General features: G+C 37.6%; 3 protein-coding genes across 3 annotated transcripts; 1 reads left to right on the plus strand and 2 right to left on the minus strand.

Annotated features, from left to right (window-relative positions):
* The first annotated feature begins 7351 nt into the window (after window positions 1-7351).
* LOC124921124 (apoptotic chromatin condensation inducer in the nucleus-like) lies at window positions 7352-10328 on the plus strand. The gene is made up of 6 exons (XM_047461741.1): window positions 7352-7471; window positions 7559-7722; window positions 7883-9021; window positions 9136-9318; window positions 9412-9563; window positions 9724-10328. Exons 3-6 carry the CDS (start codon window positions 7905-7907, stop codon window positions 10174-10176), a joined length of 1905 nt encoding a protein of 634 aa, XP_047317697.1. The 5' UTR covers window positions 7352-7471; window positions 7559-7722; window positions 7883-7904; the 3' UTR covers window positions 10177-10328.
* Window positions 10329-10361: 33 nt separating this feature from the next.
* Window positions 10362-13595, minus strand: LOC124921123 (pentatricopeptide repeat-containing protein At2g22070). The gene has a single exon (XM_047461740.1). It carries the CDS (start codon window positions 13325-13327, stop codon window positions 10955-10957), a length of 2373 nt encoding a protein of 790 aa, XP_047317696.1. The 5' UTR covers window positions 13328-13595; the 3' UTR covers window positions 10362-10954.
* Window positions 13596-14840: 1245 nt separating this feature from the next.
* LOC124921125 (aminopeptidase M1) lies at window positions 14841-20666 on the minus strand. Its single transcript, XM_047461742.1, has 19 exons — window positions 20330-20666; window positions 20096-20241; window positions 19824-19926; window positions 19558-19744; window positions 19375-19468; window positions 18754-18907; window positions 18556-18660; window positions 18357-18473; window positions 18138-18251; window positions 17839-18021; window positions 17392-17701; window positions 17188-17309; window positions 17003-17100; window positions 16308-16485; window positions 16114-16228; window positions 15956-16023; window positions 15776-15850; window positions 15385-15462; window positions 14841-15281 (listed from the first exon to the last, which is right to left on the minus strand). Exons 1-19 carry the CDS (start codon window positions 20561-20563, stop codon window positions 15096-15098), a joined length of 2667 nt encoding a protein of 888 aa, XP_047317698.1. The 5' UTR covers window positions 20564-20666; the 3' UTR covers window positions 14841-15095.
* Between the last annotated feature and the right edge of the window lie 1757 nt (window positions 20667-22423).

Here is a 22423-nt window from a genome sequence, read left to right on the forward strand (position 1 = left end):
TTAAAATCTATATATTTATTAATTAAATATTATATATTCTTCCCTCCTACTTTATTTATTTATTTATTAATTAGTTAATCAACCTCCATCTTATAATAATCTCGTCCATCCAATACCAAAAAAAGATTAATAATCAATATTAAAAAAAACAATATTGAGCTCCATGTTTTTACTCACTATTATTATTATTATTATTATTATTATTATTATTATTATTATTATTATTATTATTATTATTATTATTATTATTATTATTATTATTATCTGTCGTGAATCAAAGATTAAAAACAAAATGACATCAAACAAACTATCCACTTTGATGAAGTCAACTAGTAGAATAAACTCCTCACAAAAATCTTCAAAAATAATTTCTCAAATACATATTTTTTTACAAAAGATTTCAAATACAAACAAGTTACTAAAATTTCAATTCTCGTACACTATCAACTAACACTCTTGTGTTGGTGAGGATTGTGATGTTTGACTATCAACTATAGCAATTATTCGTCTTCTTCGTCTTTCCGGCTATAAAATATAATACTAATTTGTAAATTATAATTTAAATATAATAATTTAAATTGAACCTACTTTTTTTCAATTATGAACCTAACATTGATTTGGTAAGCTATCATGCTTTAAAATTCTCAAATTCTTACCCACACAAAAATTATTTCAAATACATATAGGTACATGAAAGCGACGAAGTTTTTTTGACTACATAACCAAAAGTCAAAGTAAAACAATACCCATATTCAAAGTAAACGAGTATTTATTCAAGTACCAGTGCTATACTTTCCTTAAGGTACCGAAGTAGAGCTGGAGGAAGGATAGAAGCCAGACCAGGTCTGTCCAAGGATAGCCGTCAAAAGGCTTTGTCCCAGCTTGGCGAATCGCATTCCCGCGCAACGAAATTGTGCGCCCCGTTGCTTAGTGTTTGCAACAGCTGGGAAGGCAGTCTACGAAGCGAAGCCTATCGCCACGCCGACCATCACGTCTAGCTCAGCCCTTAGAAGAAACTAACTATGAGATTTCCTTTGCTATTGATTCTAGCACACCAGAAACTAAGGAAGATTATTTGACCGAAACTCTCTATTCAATTATTTTTGGGGACGAACTTAGTATTAGTATATTGTATATATCTTGTTACCTTGTTTAGATTCCTCGATTAGTGGGTTACCTTGTTTAGATTCCTAGATTAGTGGTTTACCTTATTAAGAGTCTTTTGACTAGTATATATTGTAACATTGTTTATCAATAATAACCATGGGATTAATCTCTATCATGGTATCAGAGTAAAGATCCTCTCAAGATCATCAATCGAATTTTTTTTTTCTCTTCCTCCCACCTTGCTGCCTCACGCACAAACTTCTAATGTCTGTCCCACCTACTAATTCAGACTCCTCCTCCAATCAAAGTCAGACGCCCACCACCATGTCTGTTTCTCAATACCACTCTGCTTTCTCTGTTAACAATCTCCGCTCCATAATTCCTATCACCCTAGAGATGGGTAGCGAGGAATATCTCTCTTGGGCAGACCTTCTCGAAAACCACTGCTTGATTCACAATGTTTACGAACATCTCAAACCAAAAACTCCCAACGCCTCCGAAACACCTTCAACATCTTCCGAGACCGACTCTCTTCTGTGGAAACGCCTTGACGCCCTTGTCAAGCAATGGATATTTGGAACAATATCCAAGGATCTACTAAACACGATCCAAAAACCTGGTATGACGGCTGCTCAGGCTTGGGAACGTTTAGCGAATATATTTCAAGATAACACAGGTTCTCGCGCTATGTATCTTGAAAATAGGTTTTCTCAAATTCGTCTCAATGATTTCCCAAACATGAGTGCTTATTGCACTGAATTGAAGATGATTGCGGATCAACTTGCTAATGTTGATTGCCCCGTTTCTGAAAATCGACTGGTGTTGCGTCTACTTGGGGGTTTGAATGAAAACTACGAAACAATCGCCACCATAATAGGTCAAAAGAAGCCTCTCCCATCTTTCTACGATGCTAGATCTGATTTGCTCCTTGTTGAAACAAGGAAGGATGAATTCGTCCACACAAACACCTCTTTTATTGCCTCGGACGATCGTAGCCAAGGCCGCGGAAACAACTCTAGCCAATCAGCCCGTGCTACCGGCCAGCAGCAGCAGCAGGGCACCTCTAGCGCGCAGGAACAGGCCGGCCAGGGCCGAGGACGCAGCCAGCGCGGCAGAGGACGCGGTCGCAACACCAGCCGCACATACCACCAGCAGCAGCAATTCTGGGCACCTCCTGGCCAACAGCAATGGGCACAGTGGGCGCCTGCGGGCTGGACAGCACCCCCTTGTCCCTACCCGACACAACAGATCTGGCCGCAGCAGCAAAGCGCCCCCTGGCACGCATCTGGTCAACAGCAACAAGGCGCCTCCTGGCGCGGTTCTGGCTATCAGCAGCAACACACTCGGACAGCAGGAGCAGGCGTACTCGGTTCTCGGCCACAGCAGGCCTACATGGCTGAGACGAGCCAGCAGCAGCCCCAAAGTTACGTTGCAACCAATATCAATCAGGCGATGCACACTTTATCCCTTACTCCGCCTGACGATACTTGGTACATGGATTCGGGAGCAACTTCACACATGACACCCAACTCAGGTAGTCTCTCGCCTTATTCTAATTTAAATTGTGTTAAAAATATCATTGTTGGGAGTGGACAGGAAATCCCGATTCGCGGTATTGGTAAAACTAACTTAAAACCACCCTTACCACCCTTACTTCTGAACAATGTTCTACATGCTCCCAAACTCATTAAAAATCTTATATCTATTCGTCGGTTTACTCGTGATAACAACGTCTCTGTAGAATTTGACTCACTTGGTTTTTCTGTAAAGGATTTCCAGACGGGGAAGGTTATCATGAGGAACAATAGCTCGGGGGATCTCTACCCACTCTCTCTGTCGAGCCAAAGCCAAAAACCCCCAACTAATTCTTCGTTTACTGCAATTTCGTCAAATTTATGGCATAATAGATTAGGACACCCCGGTGTCGATATTTTGCATTCTCTCAATAAATCAAATTCTATTTCTTATAAGCCCGTTTTAGGGTCTAAACTCTGTGAGTCTTGCATCTTTGGTAAACAAGTTAAGTTACCATTTACCAATTCTGTCTCTTATACTACTTCCCCATTCGATATTATTCATAGTGATTTGTGGACGTCGCCTGTGCTAAGTACAAATGGACATAAATACTATATTCTGTTTCTTGATGATTACACAAATTTCCTTTGGACTTTTCCAATTGGAAACAAATCCCAAGTATTCTCCGTCTTCTCTACACTTCAAAATCAAATTCAAACACAATTTCAAAAGCCCATTAAAACAATCCAATGTGACAACGGAACTGAATATAACAACAGTCAATTTCGTACATTTTGTGACAAAAATGGTCTACAATTTCGCCTCTCTTGCCCCTATACTTCTCCTCAAAATGGTAAAGCAGAAAGAAAAATACGCACCATAAATAACATGATTCGAACATTGCTTACTCATGCTTCTCTCCCGTTAAATTTTTGGCATCACGCCCTCGAAATGACCACTTATCTCCTAAATATTCTTCCAAATAAACAAATTCGAAATTTCTCACCCACTCAACTTCTATATAACCGAACTCCTTCTTACTCTCACCTAAAAATTTTCGGTTGTCTTTGCTATCCTCTTCTTCCTCCAACCACTATTCACAAACTTCATAAACGCTCTACCCCTTGTGTCTTTTTAGGATACCCCTCTAATCATCGCGGCTACAAATGCTACGACCCAGCCTCAAAAAGATTTATCATCTCTCGTCACGTCATTTTTGACGAAACAAAATTTCCCTTTTCTCTTGTCCAAAACCCAAACTCAACTCACCCATCTCAATCCGAACCAATAACCATCCCAATACACATCCAAACCCCGCCCATCACCGAGTCCATTTCCCCACCAAACAACACTCCATTACCGAGCCCATTATCAACTCAACACACTCCACCAAACCCACCATCACCCATCACCACTTCACCAGGCCCAAACCCAAACACGACCAGCCCGTCCACAAGACCAAACCGTCCAAATCATTCACCAACCATCATCAATCCAACACGGACAATACGAACCCGCGCAATGGATGGGATTGTCTGTCCAAAACGCATTTTCAATCTAAACACACTCACATCTCCATCGCCTATTCCCAAAAACCCAAAGTTAGCTTTATCAGACCCGAATTGGAAAGCCGCCATGGACGATGAGTTTAACGCTTTAATTAGTAATAAGACTTGGGACTTGGTTCCGCGTCCTCAGGGTGTTGATATTATACGATGCATGTGGATTTTTAAGCATAAAACTAACTCTGACGGCTCTTTTGAGAGGCATAAAGCCCGTCTTGTTGGTGATGGCAGGTCTCAGCAGATTGGAATCAATTGTGAAGAAACCTTTAGTCCTGTTGTCAAACCAGCCACCATACGAACTGTTCTGAGCATTGCTTTATCGAAGTCTTGGTCCATTCACCAAATGGACGTCAAGAATGCATTTTTACATGGTAATCTCAACGAAACAGTTTACATGCATCAGCCTTTCGGTTTTAGAGACAAAATCTTTCCCGACCATGTTTGTTTATTGCGCAAATCTTTATACGGCTTAAAACAAGCTCCTCGTGCTTGGTATCAAAGGTTTGCAGATTTTGTCTCTACAATCGGTTTTACACACAGCACGACTGATCATTCGCTTTTTATCTATCAACATGGGTCCGAAATTGCCTATCTACTCTTGTATGTTGATGACATTATCATTACGGCTTCGTCTGATCAGTTACGTCAGACTCTCATGAAAAGCTTAGGCGCAGAATTTGCTATGAAGGATTTAGGTAAATTAAGCTATTTCTTGGGAGTTGCTGTATCGTATACTAAGGATGGACTTTGTCTTAGTCAGAAGAAATATGCTGAAGAAATTATTGATCGTGCTGGAATGACTACTTGCAAATCAACACAAACGCCGGTCGATACAAATGGCAAACTTGGAAAATCAACTAGTCCACCAGTCTCTGACCCCACTCATTACAGAAGTTTAGCCGGAGCACTACAGTATCTTACTTTCACACGTCCTGATATTTCATATGCAGTCCAGCAAATTTGCCTCCACATGCATGATCCGAAAGAGGCTCACTTGGCTGCCTTACACAGAATCATTCGATACTTACAGGGTACAAAGCACTATGGCCTTCATCTTTACAAATCCTCACTGTCTACACTCGTTTCATATACTGATGCAGACTGGGGAGGATGTCCAGATACCCGTCGCTCTACATCTGGCTATTGCGTCTTCCTAGGCGATAATCTTCTGTCTTGGTCGTCAAAACGGCAATCCACACTTTCTCGTTCTAGTGCTGAAGCTGAATATAGAGGAGTTGCCAATGTTGTCTCCGAATCCTGTTGGCTTCGCAATTTATTGTTAGAACTTCGTATCTCATTGGACAAAGCCACACTGGTCTACTGCGACAACATAAGTGCGATTTATCTCTCCCAAAATCCGGTCCAACATCAACGTACCAAACACATCGAAATGGACATACACTTTGTAAGGGAAAAAGTAGATAGAGGTAAAGTTCGCATTCTTCATATGCCTTCTCGTTTTCAAATCGCTGACATATTCACCAAAGGACTTCCGCGCATACTATTTGAAGATTTCAGAGACAGTCTCAGCGTCCGAGAATCTCCCGTTTCGACTGCGGGGGTGTATTAGTATATTGTATATATCTTGTTACCTTGTTTAGATTCCTCGATTAGTGGGTTACCTTGTTTAGATTCCTAGATTAGTGGTTTACCTTATTAAGAGTCTTTTGACTAGTATATATTGTAACATTGTTTATCAATAATAACCATGGGATTAATCTCTATCACTTAGTCTAGCTCTTTTATCTGCTCTCGAATCCAGTGTAACATGAAGCTCGAGATTCGCGCCATGTATGTGGCACACAACTGGTTCTATCAATGCGTTCGAGTCTTAGAAGCATGCGGAAGAATATGTCTGTAATAAGTCTTGTATGAGTCCTTTAATCGAGTCCCTCTTCTTTAATAGGTGCTTTCCGGTAGCAAGATTTGATTCTCTTTTTACGATTACCATGAAAGTATTAAATATCTCCGCCTCCCCATTCATACGAGGAGGAGTTCATAAACTTGTGGATCACTACGATACGAGGAAGAGAAGAGATCCGAAGAATCTTACACGGTCGTGTACTTGGCTCCCACTCCCATCAAGTTCTCAAACTTGTACGTAGAGATCAGCCCTTCCATTTTTTAAAATATCAAACAAACTCCTTTTTTTTTAAAAGGATCATATTAGCTCTGTTGCTAGCTCAATTTGTCTCTCTCCCTTTGTCTTTTCATGTAAGGGCTTTGGAGTTCTTCTTCCCGGGAAGGAGTGTTACAAACTAGGTTAATCAACTATAAATGTTGGAATTGAACTTACAATATTATTTGTCGATGATGTTTAACGTTGTTATTTGTCGCCTTTAATTGTGAGTACTTGAACCACAAACACTACAATGCACGATCCTCTAATTTTTTGACATATTTATAAAGAACTAAGTTCATCCTTTTGCATATCTTTTATTCTTTTAAATATAGGTGGATGAATAATCGAAAAATTTGACGAAAACCATAATCTCTCGTTCCATGATATTATCTTATGATTTCAAATACATGATTGTTTTATATCAGATGATTTATTATAAGTTTTTATTTATATATAACATGTTTATTCCTCTATTATCTAACTATATCAAATAAATATAAGAACAATTTATTTAAATACATAATGAATTGAGATTTTTAATCTTTAATAAGTTTATTTGAGATAAATAATTATAATTTTTTTTATGAGAAATGATTGAGAGAGAAAATTACTTGAAACAATCTTATTAATTGAAAAATAATTTTTTTTTCTCTCTCTACTTATTTTTTATCATTTTTTCATCCACTAATGTGGTGACATGTCATTCCCTCTCCTTATTGATCCTCATTTTTTATTTATAAAAAAATAATGATAATATGTTTAAATATTGAATTAAAACTCTTCATTTATTTATTATTAATAAATTCAATATCGAGAATTAAATGTATTGATTTTTTTTTTCAAATTATCATTTTGCAATATTTAAACTTCAATAACTATTTTAAAATAACTTAATAAAAAATATTTAAATTAAACATGTTATATAAATACAAGGTCCAAATAAAGTTAATAGTATTATGAAAAGAAGTAAATTTTGTTATAAAATTAAACATATTATACAAATGATAGGGTCCAAATGATACTTTTGCAGAAATGATATATCACGGTCCGAAAGGCTACACAGAAAAACTGCAGGGGGCAGTTTCGGTATATGATTTGGTCTCTTCATAATCATCTCGTCATCTTCACCGGGGGCGCTCAGCCATTCTAAGCAAAACCCTAGGTATGCTTTCTTTCTCGTTCATCAAAGATTGTTCGATTTTTGAGAGTTGTGATCCTCATTCATCTTTTATTTCTTCGATTTTTCTAGGAAACAGAAATGATTCTTGATATAAAACAACGTCAATGCACTATCTGGGCGGTCTGAATATTGCTTGCATTCTGTTGTTTCCCTTCTAATTTCTTGCTTGGTATCCTGGTTTCCGTGAAATTAGGGTTTCGCGTCTTCATTGCTCTTCCCTATCTTGAATAGCTGTAAGTGTGTCACATTTTATATCCCATTTTTAGTTGTTTCGATTGGGTTTTGTTTCCGTTCTTGATCTGGTTCTTGTGACTTAACATTTTCCACTTAGTCATTTAAAATGAATTGTTTTCTGTTGCTTTAATTTTTCATAAATCTTACTGGATTCTTCAGGATTATTTAACAGGAAACAGCCATGTCCCCGCAAAAATTGTCTAAAGGAGATCGACCCATTGATCAGTGGAGAGTAACTGAGCTAAAGGATGAGCTCAAGAGGAGGAAATTGAAGATAAATGGACTGAAAGATGATTTGATCAGAAGACTGTCTGAAGCAATGGAGAAAGAGATTGAATCTGCTGAGGAAGATGCTTCTAATAATGATTTTGATGCTAAAAAACCTAATGGTGAAGAAGAAGAAGCTGCAGATGCAGTTGATGAAAAATCTGAACTTCACATTGAAACTGGAACAACTGCATCACCTTGTAAAGTGAATGCTCAAGATGTGGAAATGAAAGAAGAGGTGACGACTGTTCAAGATTCGAATCTAGAAAAGGGTCTAATGGGGACTGTTGTTGATACTGCTGGCATAGAAGAGAACTTGGTTGTTCAAGAGGCAAATGTTGAAACAAATGTTATGGAATTGGAAACTGTTGTTGATACTGCTGGCATCAAAGAAAACTTGGTAGTTCAAGAGGCAAATGTTGAAACAAATATTATGGAAATTACAGTAGAAACAACAAGTGTCAATGAAAATGATATGATGCCTGAAATAGCAGTTAGTGAGGTTCCATGCGATGAGTTGAAGCTCGATTCTTCTGAGCCAAGTAACCAGGTATCTGCGGTCAGTCAAACTTTAGGGTTTACAGTAAAATCTAATTCTGTTTCTTGTGATATTATTAACTCAACTAATGAAAAAAATGACCTAAAGGATAACATAATTGCTGATAATGTGAAACTAGAACTAGATGTTAAGCTGCCTGAGTTGGGGCAGCCATCATCAGATGGTGGCTCGCCACATCCCATTGATGTTGTTGATAAACCAGAGATCGAGATTAGCATGAAAAATGACAATGGAGATTTGATTCCATCAGAAAGGTTAAATCTGGACAGGATTTCTGTTGATGAATCTCTGGAGGATGATGATGCATTAGAGAGTAAGCAATTGGACTCTCTGAATGCTAATGCTGAAGCTGTAGTTGATGATTTTGAGAAACCTGAAGCCTCTGTGGTGATGGTGGTGGATGAGCAAACCCAAGCTCCTGTTGAAGAAACTATAATCGAAATACCTGCACCATCTGTAAAACGAAAGTCTGGTGAGCTTTTTTTAATTAATTGTTGTTATGCATCTTATGTGTAAGAAATTCATTTGTTGCTGGGGTATTATTTTAGTCATAGTCTGAACTGATGATATGAAATTGTTCTGTTAGACCAAGAAGGTGACACGGGGGAGGGGAAGAGACCAAGGAGGTGGAATACCAATAATAACCTCCACGTTGATCAACATGAAACTGCAAATAAGGATGGATCTTCTTCAAATGTTCTGAAGGGAAATGCAATATCTAGAACTGATTCATCAGCAGTGAGTGACGGTGCTCCAAAGGAGAGAATTGGTAAGCTTAGCAATATCAATAATATTATACTTACTACCTGTAATATTGAGAACTGAAGCGTGACCTTTTGATTTTCTTTTTTCTTTCTGACAGTGCCTCCATCTTCAAAACCTCCTACAAATTCTCTGAGGATTGATCGTTTCCTGCGCCCCTTTACTCTGAAAGCTGTCCAAGAACTTCTTGGGGAAACTGGCAAGGTTACCAGTTTCTGGATGGATCATATTAAAACCCACTGTTATGTTACTGTGAGTACTTTCAATTCCTATTTAGGGCTGTTTTGTTTTCAATTTCTTTCATGTTGATCCTAGGCCTTGTTTGATGAAGGAATAACCCCTTATAGTGCATGTTGTTATTTGTGGTAACAAGAATGATGAGCTGGATGTTGTTATTTTATTATTATTGTAGTATTCTTGTGTGGAAGAAGCAATTGAGAGTAGAAATGCTGTTTACAACCTACAATGGCCTAGAAACGGAGGTAGGTTTCTTGTAGCTGAGTTTGTCGATCCTCAGGAGGTAAAAACACGAGTAGAGTCGCATCCTCCGACGATTCCTCCAACTGCTGTATTAGCCCCATCCCATCGTCAAATCCAACAACAGGCTCGTCCAGCAATTCCTCTGCTCCCACCACCACCACCACCCTCAGCTACAGAAGCAGCAGCAAAGAAGGAACAACAACTGCTTCCTTCGGCACCATCAGGTGAAGAGAAAGTTGTGGAGGTCCCAATCTTGACACTGGATGACCTTTTCAGGAAAACTAAGGCAACGCCTCGAATCTACTACCTGCCTTTATCTGATGAACAGGTGGCGGCTAAGCTCAGATCACCAAAGCAGCCAACCAACCGGAATTCTAGGGATTAGAAGAAGAAGGAGAAGAAATGTTAAGTCTTTCTGAAATGTGGTTTGGTTAAAACTATGTTCTTTCTTAGGTAGATGTTTATGGTGCTGACAGAAATTGAACTAGTGCCGGTTGGATCAATTAAAACTATTATGGAACTGCATTTCTCTTTTAATTTTTGAAATGATAGACTTATAGAGCCTTTTGGGGTTTCCATACATGAAATATCCGAACAAGAAAACTAGGTCATGGAAAGTAGAGGTAAAAAACAAATCAAAAGTACAGGCCAAAGCTCATAGCTCCAAAATGAGATTATTTTCAAGTTGCTTCCTTTGTATTTGCTTCATTCTTGACCAGAATTGTTTTTATTTACTCCACAACTTATGTTTTCATGTTCAAATTCACAAAGCCAGCATATTGTAAAGAACTAGAAACCATATTGCTGTTTTTTCATCTGCACAATGTAATTCTTTCCTCATTACAAACAAATAAGAAATGCATACAGAAAAAACTCAACACGATTTAGAGCTCTAATATTCCATTTGACTGGGACCAAAATGTCAAATATTCGATTCCAATGGAAGCGGGTCAAGTTCGATTCCCACTGGGGAAGCGGAGGGCCATGGGGTGTATCAACAAAAGCATCTGTTATTGGAATTTATGTCCAATGATTCTATTTGTTGGTGTTGGTTTGATTCTAATGAACAAGCCCCAAAAATGCTATCTCCATTAAAGATATCAACTTCAAATGAGCTTCAATCTTCTCAAAGATGACCAACAATTGAGTTCCTCTATGTTTCCTTACCAATAGTCACGGCAAGAACACACTCCACCTCTAAAATGGTGAAAGCGAGTGGCATCTCTCACGACGATCTCTCTCCCCACCAGTTTCGAAATGTATTTAATAGCCGAATGGCAGTCGTCGCAAACCCTGAGATTCTTCATGATCCTCAAAGTCGTCTTCTCAGGTGTATTAATCAATCCGAATGCAATCGCTAACTTTTCGCTATGGTGTTGAAGAATCTCCTCTTTAGCCTCCTCATCCAGATCATGTAATACACATTCCATATTCGGCATAAAGCCCATCTTCTTTATCTCCTTCCATATTTCACCCATCTTTTCATAAACCGCAATTCTCTGTGGATGTGAACCATCTTCAGCTCCAAAAACATGAACTTTATCTTTCACCTCAATCCAACTAAGCCCACGTTCTTTCTTCACCTTCTTTTCCTTCATCAATTTCCTAACTTTAGCAGCTTCTTCCCAAAACCCACAACCTGCATAAGCATTAGCAAGCGCCGTGTAAGCCCCACTGTTATCGGGATCAAGAACAAGCAACTTATCTGCAGCCATTTTCGCAATCTCGATATTCTTGTGAACTTTACAAGACGCTAAAAGTGAACCCCACGCTATTGAATCTGGCTCAATAGGCATACTCTCAATGAAATCCATCGCTTCTTTATGTAAACCACCTCGAGCCAATAAATCGATCATGCATGCATAATGGGCTAACGTGGGTTCGATTCTATGAACTTCCCTCATCAGTCTGTAATACTTTCGACCTTTTTCCACTAAACCAACGTGAATGCAAGCCGATAGTACTCCAATATACGTTATATGATCAGGGATGATACCGGAATCAAGCATCCGCTCGAAAATTACGATTGCGTCCTCTCCAAGCCCGTGTTGGGCTAACGCTATGATCATGGACGTCCACGAGACATTATCTTTGCTAGCAATGTTTGATAAATTGAAAACACGAATGGCGTTTTCTATGCTTCCAGATTTGGCGTACATCGTAATCAAAGCGTTTGTAACCGAAGAAGACGATACTTCTCCCGATCTTAACGATCGTGAGTGGATTTGTCGGCCGTGGCTTAATGAAGCCAAGCTTGAGCTTACACTCAACATGGCTGCGAAAGTGTAAGCATTTGGCCTCGGCCCTGATATGACCATTGATCGGAAAAGCTCTATCGCGGAATTATGTAGACCGTTCTGCATATAACCGACGATCATGGCCGTCCATGCGACCACGTCGATGGTTCTGATCGAATCAAATATTATTCTAGCGTGGTTTACGTCTCCTAGTTTAAGGTACCCGTCTAGAAGAGCTGTAACTGCTATTACATTGCAATTGATTTTAAATGTCAAATCTTTATCGAAAATCGTTTGAGCCGATTTCATTTCGCCGGATTTAGAGTACATTGATATCAGAGCACCTCCAACTGGTTCAGAAACATCGAACCCGAGTCTTATAACATGAGAATGTATCTGCTTCCCGAGATTAATCATCTCTTCTAGATTCGCACAAGCAGATAGAACACTGGCTAAGGTGAATTGGTCAGGTCTTAAAGAAGTTTCCTTCAACATTTTCGAGAAAAAGACAATTGCTTCCATTTGAAGACCACCCTGTTGTTGGCTGTAGCCAGTGATGATGGAATTCCATGAAACAATATCTCTTTCAGACATTTCATTAAACAGATTCAGCGCGTTATTTGGAAAACCAGATCGCATATGCAACGAGATCATGGAATTCCATGTGGATATACTCTTTAACTTCATCCTGCCAAAGACAACATTTGCAGTTACCGGATCATCGAGTTTTGCATACATGTTAAGGAGAGAATTCCCTACAGTAACATAACTACTAAGACCATGTTTTACAACAAAGGAATGAACCTTCTTACCCAAATCAAGAGCTTTCATGGAAACACAGCAAGCTAGTATATTTGTAATTGTGAATTGGGTAGGTGAAACTCCATAAGAAACCATCTCTAGAAAGAACTTCATTGCATGTTTAACTTCACCAATCATATTATACCCAGCTATCATAGTTGTCCAGGAAACATCATCAGGGTTTTGTATTTCATTGAAAACACGAGTTGCAGGACCAATTTGTCCATCTCTTGCGTAACCAGATAAAATTATGTTCCAAGAAGATGTGCTCTTAACAGGCATTTCGTCGAACAGATGCTGGGCATCGACAAGAGATCCGTTTTTTGAATAGAAATTGACCATATTGTTCATCAAAAACACACTGAAATGAAGTCCAGTCTTCACAATGTTAGCATGAATCATCTTTCCTGTAATTGGATTTCTATTCTTGAGGTTTCTCTGTAAAAGGGATGCGTAGAAATCAGGTAATGTAGCATAAGACGGAGCCGGAGACTCCATTATTAGTCGTTTCACTTCTTCTTCTTCTTCTTCTTCTTCTTCTCACTGCACCCCTTTTCAAGTGTAAGAAAAATCAGGAATAAAAAATACCCTTTGTTGGTTTCGTTCGTCGAGAGCTACCATTTATAGATCTCCACTCGTAGGGTTTCTTGCAGGAGGCGTCTTTATCCAAGGATCGTCCTTCATCTTAAACTTCGGGCAGTAATCAAGCAAGAGATTGAACGGGGATCCATCTTCTTCCTCACGTCGCAAGAGTATGTTTTTCAGTTTGAATTCTACTCAAACTAAGAAAACAGAAATATCTCTTTAAAAATATATAACTCTATAATTTCTCACTAAAAACTATAATTATTTGATTTGTTTATCCAAAAAATAATATTTAAATTCTAAAAAAAAATAAATAGTTCTAATTCCACTCAACTTTGAACATAAGAAACAACATAAAATTGATTTCACAACAAATTAGTTCTAAATAAATAAAATAATAGTCAAAACAAGGCTGATTTTATAGTTTCATTTGAAGCTCAAAACTTGTTTTCATTTGTTTTGCGCTTCTCGGAGTGCGAGAAATTAATTTTTTAAGTAGTATGGAGGATGTCAATTTGAAACCGCTCCACAAAAACAGAACCGAATTATTCGGTTTGAGACGGTTTTCCCCCGAAACCGAACGGGGATGAGGCGAGATGGTATTTGTGTCCCCTGTCTCGACCCGATCTCACCCCAATTATGCCCTGAACACTATAAAACATAATTAAATATATTAAATCACCAATATATTTATTTATTAACTATATTTTATAAGAGTTGTAAATTTATTTTTTTATAATAATATAAAATTTCAATATATATTATATTAAAAATTTGTTTATATAATATTATTTTGTAAATTTTTTATATTTTTTTTAAAATATTTTATTAAAATGGTGCCCCGCGGGATCCTTCGAAATCGAACAAAATCGAACGGGGCGGGAATGATATTAAAAAAATCCCCGAAATAAAAACGGTGTGGGGATGGTAAATACATTCCCCGCCTCGAATCGCCCCATTGCCATCCCTAAGTATGAATACTTCAAATTTTATTTTTTTGGAGTATCCGATACGATAAAACGGATATCGAATATGACAAAATAGGTATCGTTAACTTTTTGTGAGATTAATGCGATAGGGTTTTAATACGTTTTGAATAAATTTTAAAAAAATAAAAGTTTCAGATTTCAAAGTGAAAATATATTTGTTGTAAGACATATTTAAAATAAAATAAACACTACCCAACTAACGTGAATATTCGATACTCATATACGTGCAACATTGCAAACAAAACACACTTAACCCGACATAAGTCACATAACCACAATCTCAAAACATCATGGAGGTTAAGAATATTCAAATCTTTCTTTTTTGTCGCTAGACTAAAAAAAACTTTTTCAGTTTATTGTCGCTAGATTGAAAAAGAGAAGCTCAAATTTCAAAAAAAAAAAAATAACAAATATATATTATGTAAATCATCAGGAGCTGAAAATAAATATAAAGTTTCACTCAATGAAAGATGTCAACATTGTGAATACCTAAAACTACCAACTGGAGAATTAAAAATTAAAATAAAATATGAAAAAAAGTAACATTTTTATCCAAAAGATAAACTCTTATTCTGAAGATTTAAATAAACAAATAAAAAAAGTTTAAAACTGTGAAAACAGAAAGGATATAAAAGGTAAGGAACCAACCACCAGTCCACCATAGTATATTAATTCAGAAGCTGCTTTCTTTCTTAGTATTTCCTAGATGCCAATCCTTTGACTGTCTCGCTTAACTGTGTCTCATTCTTAATGCTCTGAACCCAATTCGCGTTTATATGAACTCGCTCTATGCTCTGTTTCAACGTTCTTGCAATGGATGGCTTAGCACGCTTAGCAAAAAACTCTTCCGCCTCTTTCGCCTTCTCAATCGATGCAAACTGTACAAAAATCAGCATATATAAGTGAATCCAGATCACAACAAACACACAAAATAATAATAAATTTTACTGTGCTTGTTTTTGGATTGAGATAGAGACAGACCGGTGAGACAGTGGCACTAACAAATCGGGTTAAGAGAAACCCTGATCCCCATGTCTTCATGATATGATCCCAGTTTTCCTACCACACCAATAAAATAAAGAAAGAATCAGTGTCAAAATTAATAAATGCTACCAATTCGACTATGTTCAAAATAACCCAAGTAAGCCTCTCCCATCAAGAATCTAGCGCTCTTAGGGCTTGTTTGATGAAGGGTTCGAATCAACTAAAATAACCTTATTTTAATCTTTATAACATTCAAGTCATTTTTCATCCAACAAGGATTATTTTTTCATTAGAGTTATCAGATTATTTAAAAAAAATAAAAATCAAACATGATATAAATTTTCTCAACTAATAGAGAATTATAATAAATAAACATGCAATTAGTTACCTTCAGCCATGTCCAAGCTATTTCTCGCCCTTTTATGCCGACACTAAGTCCAAAAACAGCATCTTGGCTTCTCACCTGAATATAGCAGAAGAAACAAGGTAGTACTAACTTCAGTTACAGATTCTCAAATATCAATAACACAAACTTCATAAAATAAAGAAAGAAAAGTGATGATACTACCTCTGGAGATAGCAAGAAGTTGAGAACCTCGAGTACTACATCATTGTCAGAACAAGATCCCAAACAACCTACAAAAGTTACAGGAGTTTCTTATTGTATGCACAAGAAGAAGAAAAAAAGAGTAATGGTCAAAACCTAATTTTTCCAATGGATATTACCAAGAATTCGAGTTTTTTCTTGGCTTCGATCAGTTTCCCTGTACAGCCTCAAAAGAGATTCCAATCCAGTTCTATTTGTGGTGCTGACATTTCGCATTATCGCTACATACGCTGCCTGCAAGAAGAATGTGTTCAGACATTTATTAAGAAAATAAAAATGTACAATCAACTGCCATTTCATCTTAACCACATACCTTTCTTAGATCAGGTGGTAGAAGAGGAGTGTTCCAATCTCCCAAAATTGCTTGAAACCGTCTAGTTGCTTCATTGTGTGTAGAATCATGACCAAATTGCGCTAGAGCAGTCAAAAGCTCTCCTCTCAACATACAGTTCAAGTGTCCCTCTCCTTCTTTAGAGTCCCAACCAAGTTTTCTGATATAAATAATAATTACATAAAATCAAATTCTCATTTAATTTAAAGGATGGTTGATTGATTTTTAGACTGAAGGATTTTTTTCCCTGGAGGCTAACACAACATCCCACCACCGCCAATGACCACTCTAGTTCAATTAAGGTGTTCTTAGTACAAATCGAATTTTATAACTTAGCCTCTTGGTTGAATACTCTTACTAATTGAGCTACCATAAGTTTACATTCTATTAATAAGATTCATGTGTATAATTTTTAATGGTATACTTTTTTCTTTTCATAAAAATCTGTAAAACTTTTTCCTTTTTTCTTCAACATAAATCAGTTTGTAAAAAAAGGCATTCTTCCTTCTCTCTTGGTTTAATGCCACAGCATATCTGGGCAGATTAAATATATGACAGGTTACCCGATATTGGTTTCATTCAAAAGCAAACTTCCAAATAGGAACAAGGTTAGGCATTTTTACTGTAGCCATGAATTCTTGAAATAGAAGATAAGAGCGGATGTAGAAGGTACTAACTCTGCAGGATACTTGAAGAGGTCAATGAAATACTGCTTGATATCATGCAGTAGTTCAGGAGCCGCATCAGCTGCAATTCTTGTAATTTTATGGCATGTCTGTCCATACAAATTGTAAAGTAAGATCATGGGCACAGTTGAAAGACAAAAACACAATGAAATGTGTGAAGGGTCAATGATCATTACGTTGATCAAGTTAGAAAGCACGGTGTAATCATCTTCTTCCCTGTAAGCACCCATCAAGGTGAGCAAAGATGACAATGGCAGCTGGCATGCCATACACAAGGCAAGAGAATCATCCAAGATTCCTGCCAAAATGTAGAGAAACTAAATGTTATGCATCTCACAAATTGGCAGACATAGTACAATAATAATATGCTTTTTTTTTACCAAATCTATCAGTTGCAGACAGATGTTTTTTCTCTATTGCATATCCAAGTCTACGTGCCAAATTATCGTCATATTTTACTCTGTAAAAGCCTGTCTGGTCCACATTAAGTTTTATCCAAGAACATTCTTCTTTTCCTGTCCCCTCAGAGCTTCCGCAGGAAATAGAGCACCCAAGAAATTCCTTAAGGTCAAAACTTTCATGTGGTGATTGCAGGAGAAAATTCTTGCAGGTATCATATGAACCACAAGACAATGTTATTGGCACAATCCATTGCCCATCCCCTTTTGCACCGCTCAACAAGAATTGTGACTGCAATTATGGGGGGAAATGCAAGAACTGTCTTAGGCTATAAACATGGTAGTAGTAGACTGAAATATAATGCAGCAAGGTAGAATATTATTTATTTTTTTAGCTAAAACAGCAAGGTAGAATTAAGCAACAAGTACCTGATCAAATTCCAGTTTTTGGTCTTTCACAGTGACAGAGACAACAGGATAACCTTGTTGTTTCGTCCACGAAGCCATCAACTTGGTCACTGGTTCACCGGATTCCTCCTCCAGAACAGACCACAGATCTTCTGTTTTTGCATTTGAACAAGCATGCTTCTTTATATATGAAGCAAGTGCCCTCTATTGCCAAATATAATGCAAGTGTCAGAGTTAAACCACACCAGAAAGCTAATGGAATAGATGATAACAAAATCAAGGAAGATAACTAAGGTTTTCAACCAAGTTATGCAGCAAACCTGAAAACATTCTGGGCCAAGATAGCTTTGCAGCATCCGGATCACAGATGCACCTTTGCGGTAGCTAATTGCGTCGAATATTTCATCAATTTCACATGCATGATTTATCTCAACCTGAAAAGAAAAAATATGCTTAGAGTCTTGGGAGGGCTAATCTCTTAGCAGGAATGATGTCACAAAGTTTCAGTTTGATTAAACGCACCGTAAAGGTGCAATTACCTCAATGGGGTGCGATTCTGCAAGCCCATCCAGACGAAGGCCTTCAGTGCTTTCTTCAAGAAACTGTGTCCAAATATTCCAGTCGGGAAACAAGCTGTGAGCTGCCAAATGCGCTACCTGAACACATAAACCATCTAACTTATTGTGAGCTATAGCAACATCAAGACAATTAGGTACTATTTAACACAAGTGAAAATACCCAAGTAGCAAATCCCTCATTTAGCCAAAGATGGGTCCACCATTCCATTGTAACAAGGTTTCCAAACCACTGATGAGCCAGTTCATGGGCTACAACAATAGCCACCTAAACCATTTATCACATCCACATTAATTCCAAAGAATATTAATAAGAACTAAATGAAGACCAAATGTTAACATGTACGCATGTATGCATTACCCTTTGCTTGTTGGAAGCAGCAGATTGCTTCTCATCGTATAGCAAAGCTGTTTCTCTATATGTAACCAAACCATAGTTCTCCATGGCTCCCGCAGCAAAATCAGGAATAGCAATCATATCTAACTTGGGTAGTGAATAAGGCACAGCAAAGTATCTGTGTAATGTCAAATAGTGAAGTTAATCAGCCTATCTGAAAACTAGTACTTTGTCACAATCTCATTGAAAATCGGCAAAGTTAAAACTGAAAGCGATTTTCTTTTTTCTTTTGGTATAAGATTTGTTTTGGACTATGATCAGATTATTTTTTGTTTATCATGATCCACATTATATTGTCACTATTTGTTGCTCCATTTAGTATACAAATTGTTTTCTTGATCAAATTATTCTTTTATCATGTTCTAAATTATAGTGTATTTTTTGCAAGATTTTTGGCTCTATCATGATCAGATTATTTTGTTAGATCATTGTGATTTTTGAAAAACATAACAAATGTTGATTTTTCATATAATGATCAATATGATTTTTTTTGTAACAAAACAGCCCAATATGATACCAACAGAAATGGAGAACTTAATGCTCAGTAATGTCGGGACAAGTGCCGGTTAATACACAAAAACATACTCTTTGTAGAGGTCCAATGTCTTGACAGCAACATTGAGAGCGAATCTTCCTTCACTTGCTTTGCCAATTTGGCAGTACACCCGAACCTTTACTCCTATACCAGAAAATTGCAATTTCATTCATATGAGGGTGTTCCTTTTCACTTAACTATTAAGAGAGAGATTTCAGGATGATTGATGATACCATCAGATGTATGATCTTCCACATAATCAAACAAACCAACCACAACAGCCACCAAATATGTTGACATGATTGGAGACTCTTGATAGCTAACCGTCTTAGTATGCCCATTTACTCTCTCTTTAGAAACTGGCATATTCGATAAGGCTACAAGCTCTGATGGTACTTCCAAGGTGATCTTGAATGTAGCCTGAAACCAAGTATTGCACAATAGATAATTAATAATCAGGTTTTAGTAGGTTTTATATTGAAAGAGGAAATTACACCACCTTAAAAGCAGGTTCATCCCAACATGGAAAGCACCTCCTAGCATCAGCTGGCTCGAACTGTGTCACTGCCATGTTCTTTTTTTCCCCTTCATGCTGGTATACACTGGTTAATAACAAGATTGAATTCAAAACAATCAGATAAACGAAGAGGATCTTGGGTAGCAAACAGAACCGTGAGATATCATGTGGGGCATATCTGTATACTTCATACGATCCATCATTTGGACTCCTAATAACTGATAGTGGTGGTCCCGTGAAAATAATAATAATACCTTCGGTAAAATCCTTTCATTTTGTCGTTTAGGGTTCCTTCGAAAGACATAGTCAATACTCCAACTCCACGAGAAAGACTCTCAGGGAATTCAACGACGGCAATCTCATCTTCCGCGAACAGTTCAACCTCCACAGCTTGCAGAACCTTATAGAAGATGAAGAAGTCAAGTTAACAAACACGTATAAACATGAATGAAGTCCGAAATGGTTGAATTAGGGAATGAAATAATAACCTTGGATCCAGAGTGATCCTTGAATGAGACGGAATTAGTATGAATAAGGAGGTCGGCTGCATTGAGGACGATTAAGTTGGTGTCGGCAACGATGTCAACGGAGATATGGACGGAACCGGAGAATTTGCAGGCGGATAGATCAGGCTTTAGGTTGAGATCGTAGCGCTTGGGGACGGCGAATTTCGGAAGCCTCGCCTGACCCTTGAACTGATCGTACTTGCTCTTCTCTGCCATCTTCTTCTTCAAACCTTCTTCTTCAAACCTTCTTCTTCTTCTATGATGATGATTGCTTGATTTTGTTCACATCTAAGATAGACATGGAAAAATTGGATATTTATATATAGATAGATATGGTAGAATAAATCCCAACTTTCTTTTTCTAAGCTGATTTTTATTTCTTTTTTCTACTCAAATTCAGATAGTTATTCCCTTTTTAAAATCATATATATATTTTTTATTTGAATACTTGTTTAGGAGATTTATAATGGACAAGTGGCTAGTTATTGGGTCATTTAAAAATTTTGATCCTTCTTTCTTAATGAATACTTGTTTAGGAGATTTATAATGGACAAGTGGCTACTTATTGGGTCATTTGAAAATTGTGATCCTTCTTTCTTAACTGTATGAATACTTGTTTAGGAGATTTATAATGGACAAGTGGCTACTTAGTGGGTCATTTGAATATTGTGATCCTTCTTTCTTAACTTTATAATTCGAGATTCTTTAGGTTAAACTTATACAAAATTAGGTTGGTTCACGGTTTTAAACATAATTAATTATTATTTATTTGACATTTATAAATAAATAAAAGATATATATTATTAATTTAATTATAATTTTAGTGAATTAAAGATTTTGATTATTATTTTTCTAAAATAATATATTCTAAATTTGTTGTAAATTTGATAGTTAAATTAGTAATATAAATCTTTTATTTATTTATAAATGCGACATAGACAATATCTCGTTTTTGTATAACTTTAACAATAAAGAATCCCAAACTATAAGGTTTAAAAGAACGTATAAAAAAACCTTAAAAAGAGAGAGAAAAGCTCTGAAGATTTTTAAGAAATCGTGATTGGCACGACGACATGATCGACACGGAGGCACAATAGGCACATCCACGACCCGATTGGCATAGGCGACACAATATTGAATTGAGTTAGAAGTCATAAAATCGGCGCCGAAATCAGCATTGATCAAAGGAAGCACGATCAACACAGACGGCATGACACGATAGGCATGAACGACACAATAGGCATGGGCGGCACGACCCGATATGCACGGACGACACGATATTGTCTAGCGTCGTTCTGTTGTGTAGTTGGCTTTGCCTGTTGTTTCTGATTTCTTTTGGCTACTTTTTGGGGATCTGTTGGTTGCCATTTACTATGCAATTTGCTCCTCAATCAGGCTGGTCTGAGCTGATGACTTTTGCTGGCTCCTCTGTTGTCATCTGCTACTGCAGATTACTATTGTTGATTTCTGTTGCAAGTTTGAATTGTTGTTGGTTGCTAAGGCATTTGGCAATCTGCTGCGCAGGCTGAGCCACGATGAGTCTATGCTCGACCAACCTCCTCAATCGACCTAAAACCACAAGAAAAAATAAAGGGAGTCCGGAGAAATTGGCTGAAAAGGATGTCACTTTTTTTAACTGTCCGACCGGTCACAACGCTGCTGATGCAGATGACGTTGCCTTCAATCCAACTATTGCATCAACCGGTCACATGGCTGGTCTATCAACCGGTTGCGCCCGTCTCCCGACCTATCTTCCAACCGGCCATGACGCCCCTCCTCTGATCGGTCATGTAACTTCAATCCTGACCGACCTGACTGTTGTCAACCAAACCAACAACGCTACTCATTCGACAAGCCATGTCGTTGACACCTTGACCGGTCACGACATCCCCATCCCGACCGCTCAAATCCCCAATAAGTCGTGGACCGTGGGACGAAATGAAATCACAAATCTGGCGGGCATTCAGAACTAAATTCTCAAGTCCATCGCCCAGTCCAAAGGCATTAACTTGTCATGACCAATGAAAGGAGTGAGCAAATCATTTGTCAATTCAAAATTCGATTCAAGCAAGATTG

The sequence above is a fragment of the Impatiens glandulifera genome, chromosome 1 (assembly GCF_907164915.1).
Source record: "Impatiens glandulifera chromosome 1, dImpGla2.1, whole genome shotgun sequence".
Classification (NCBI taxonomy): Eukaryota; Viridiplantae; Streptophyta; class Magnoliopsida; order Ericales; family Balsaminaceae; genus Impatiens; species Impatiens glandulifera.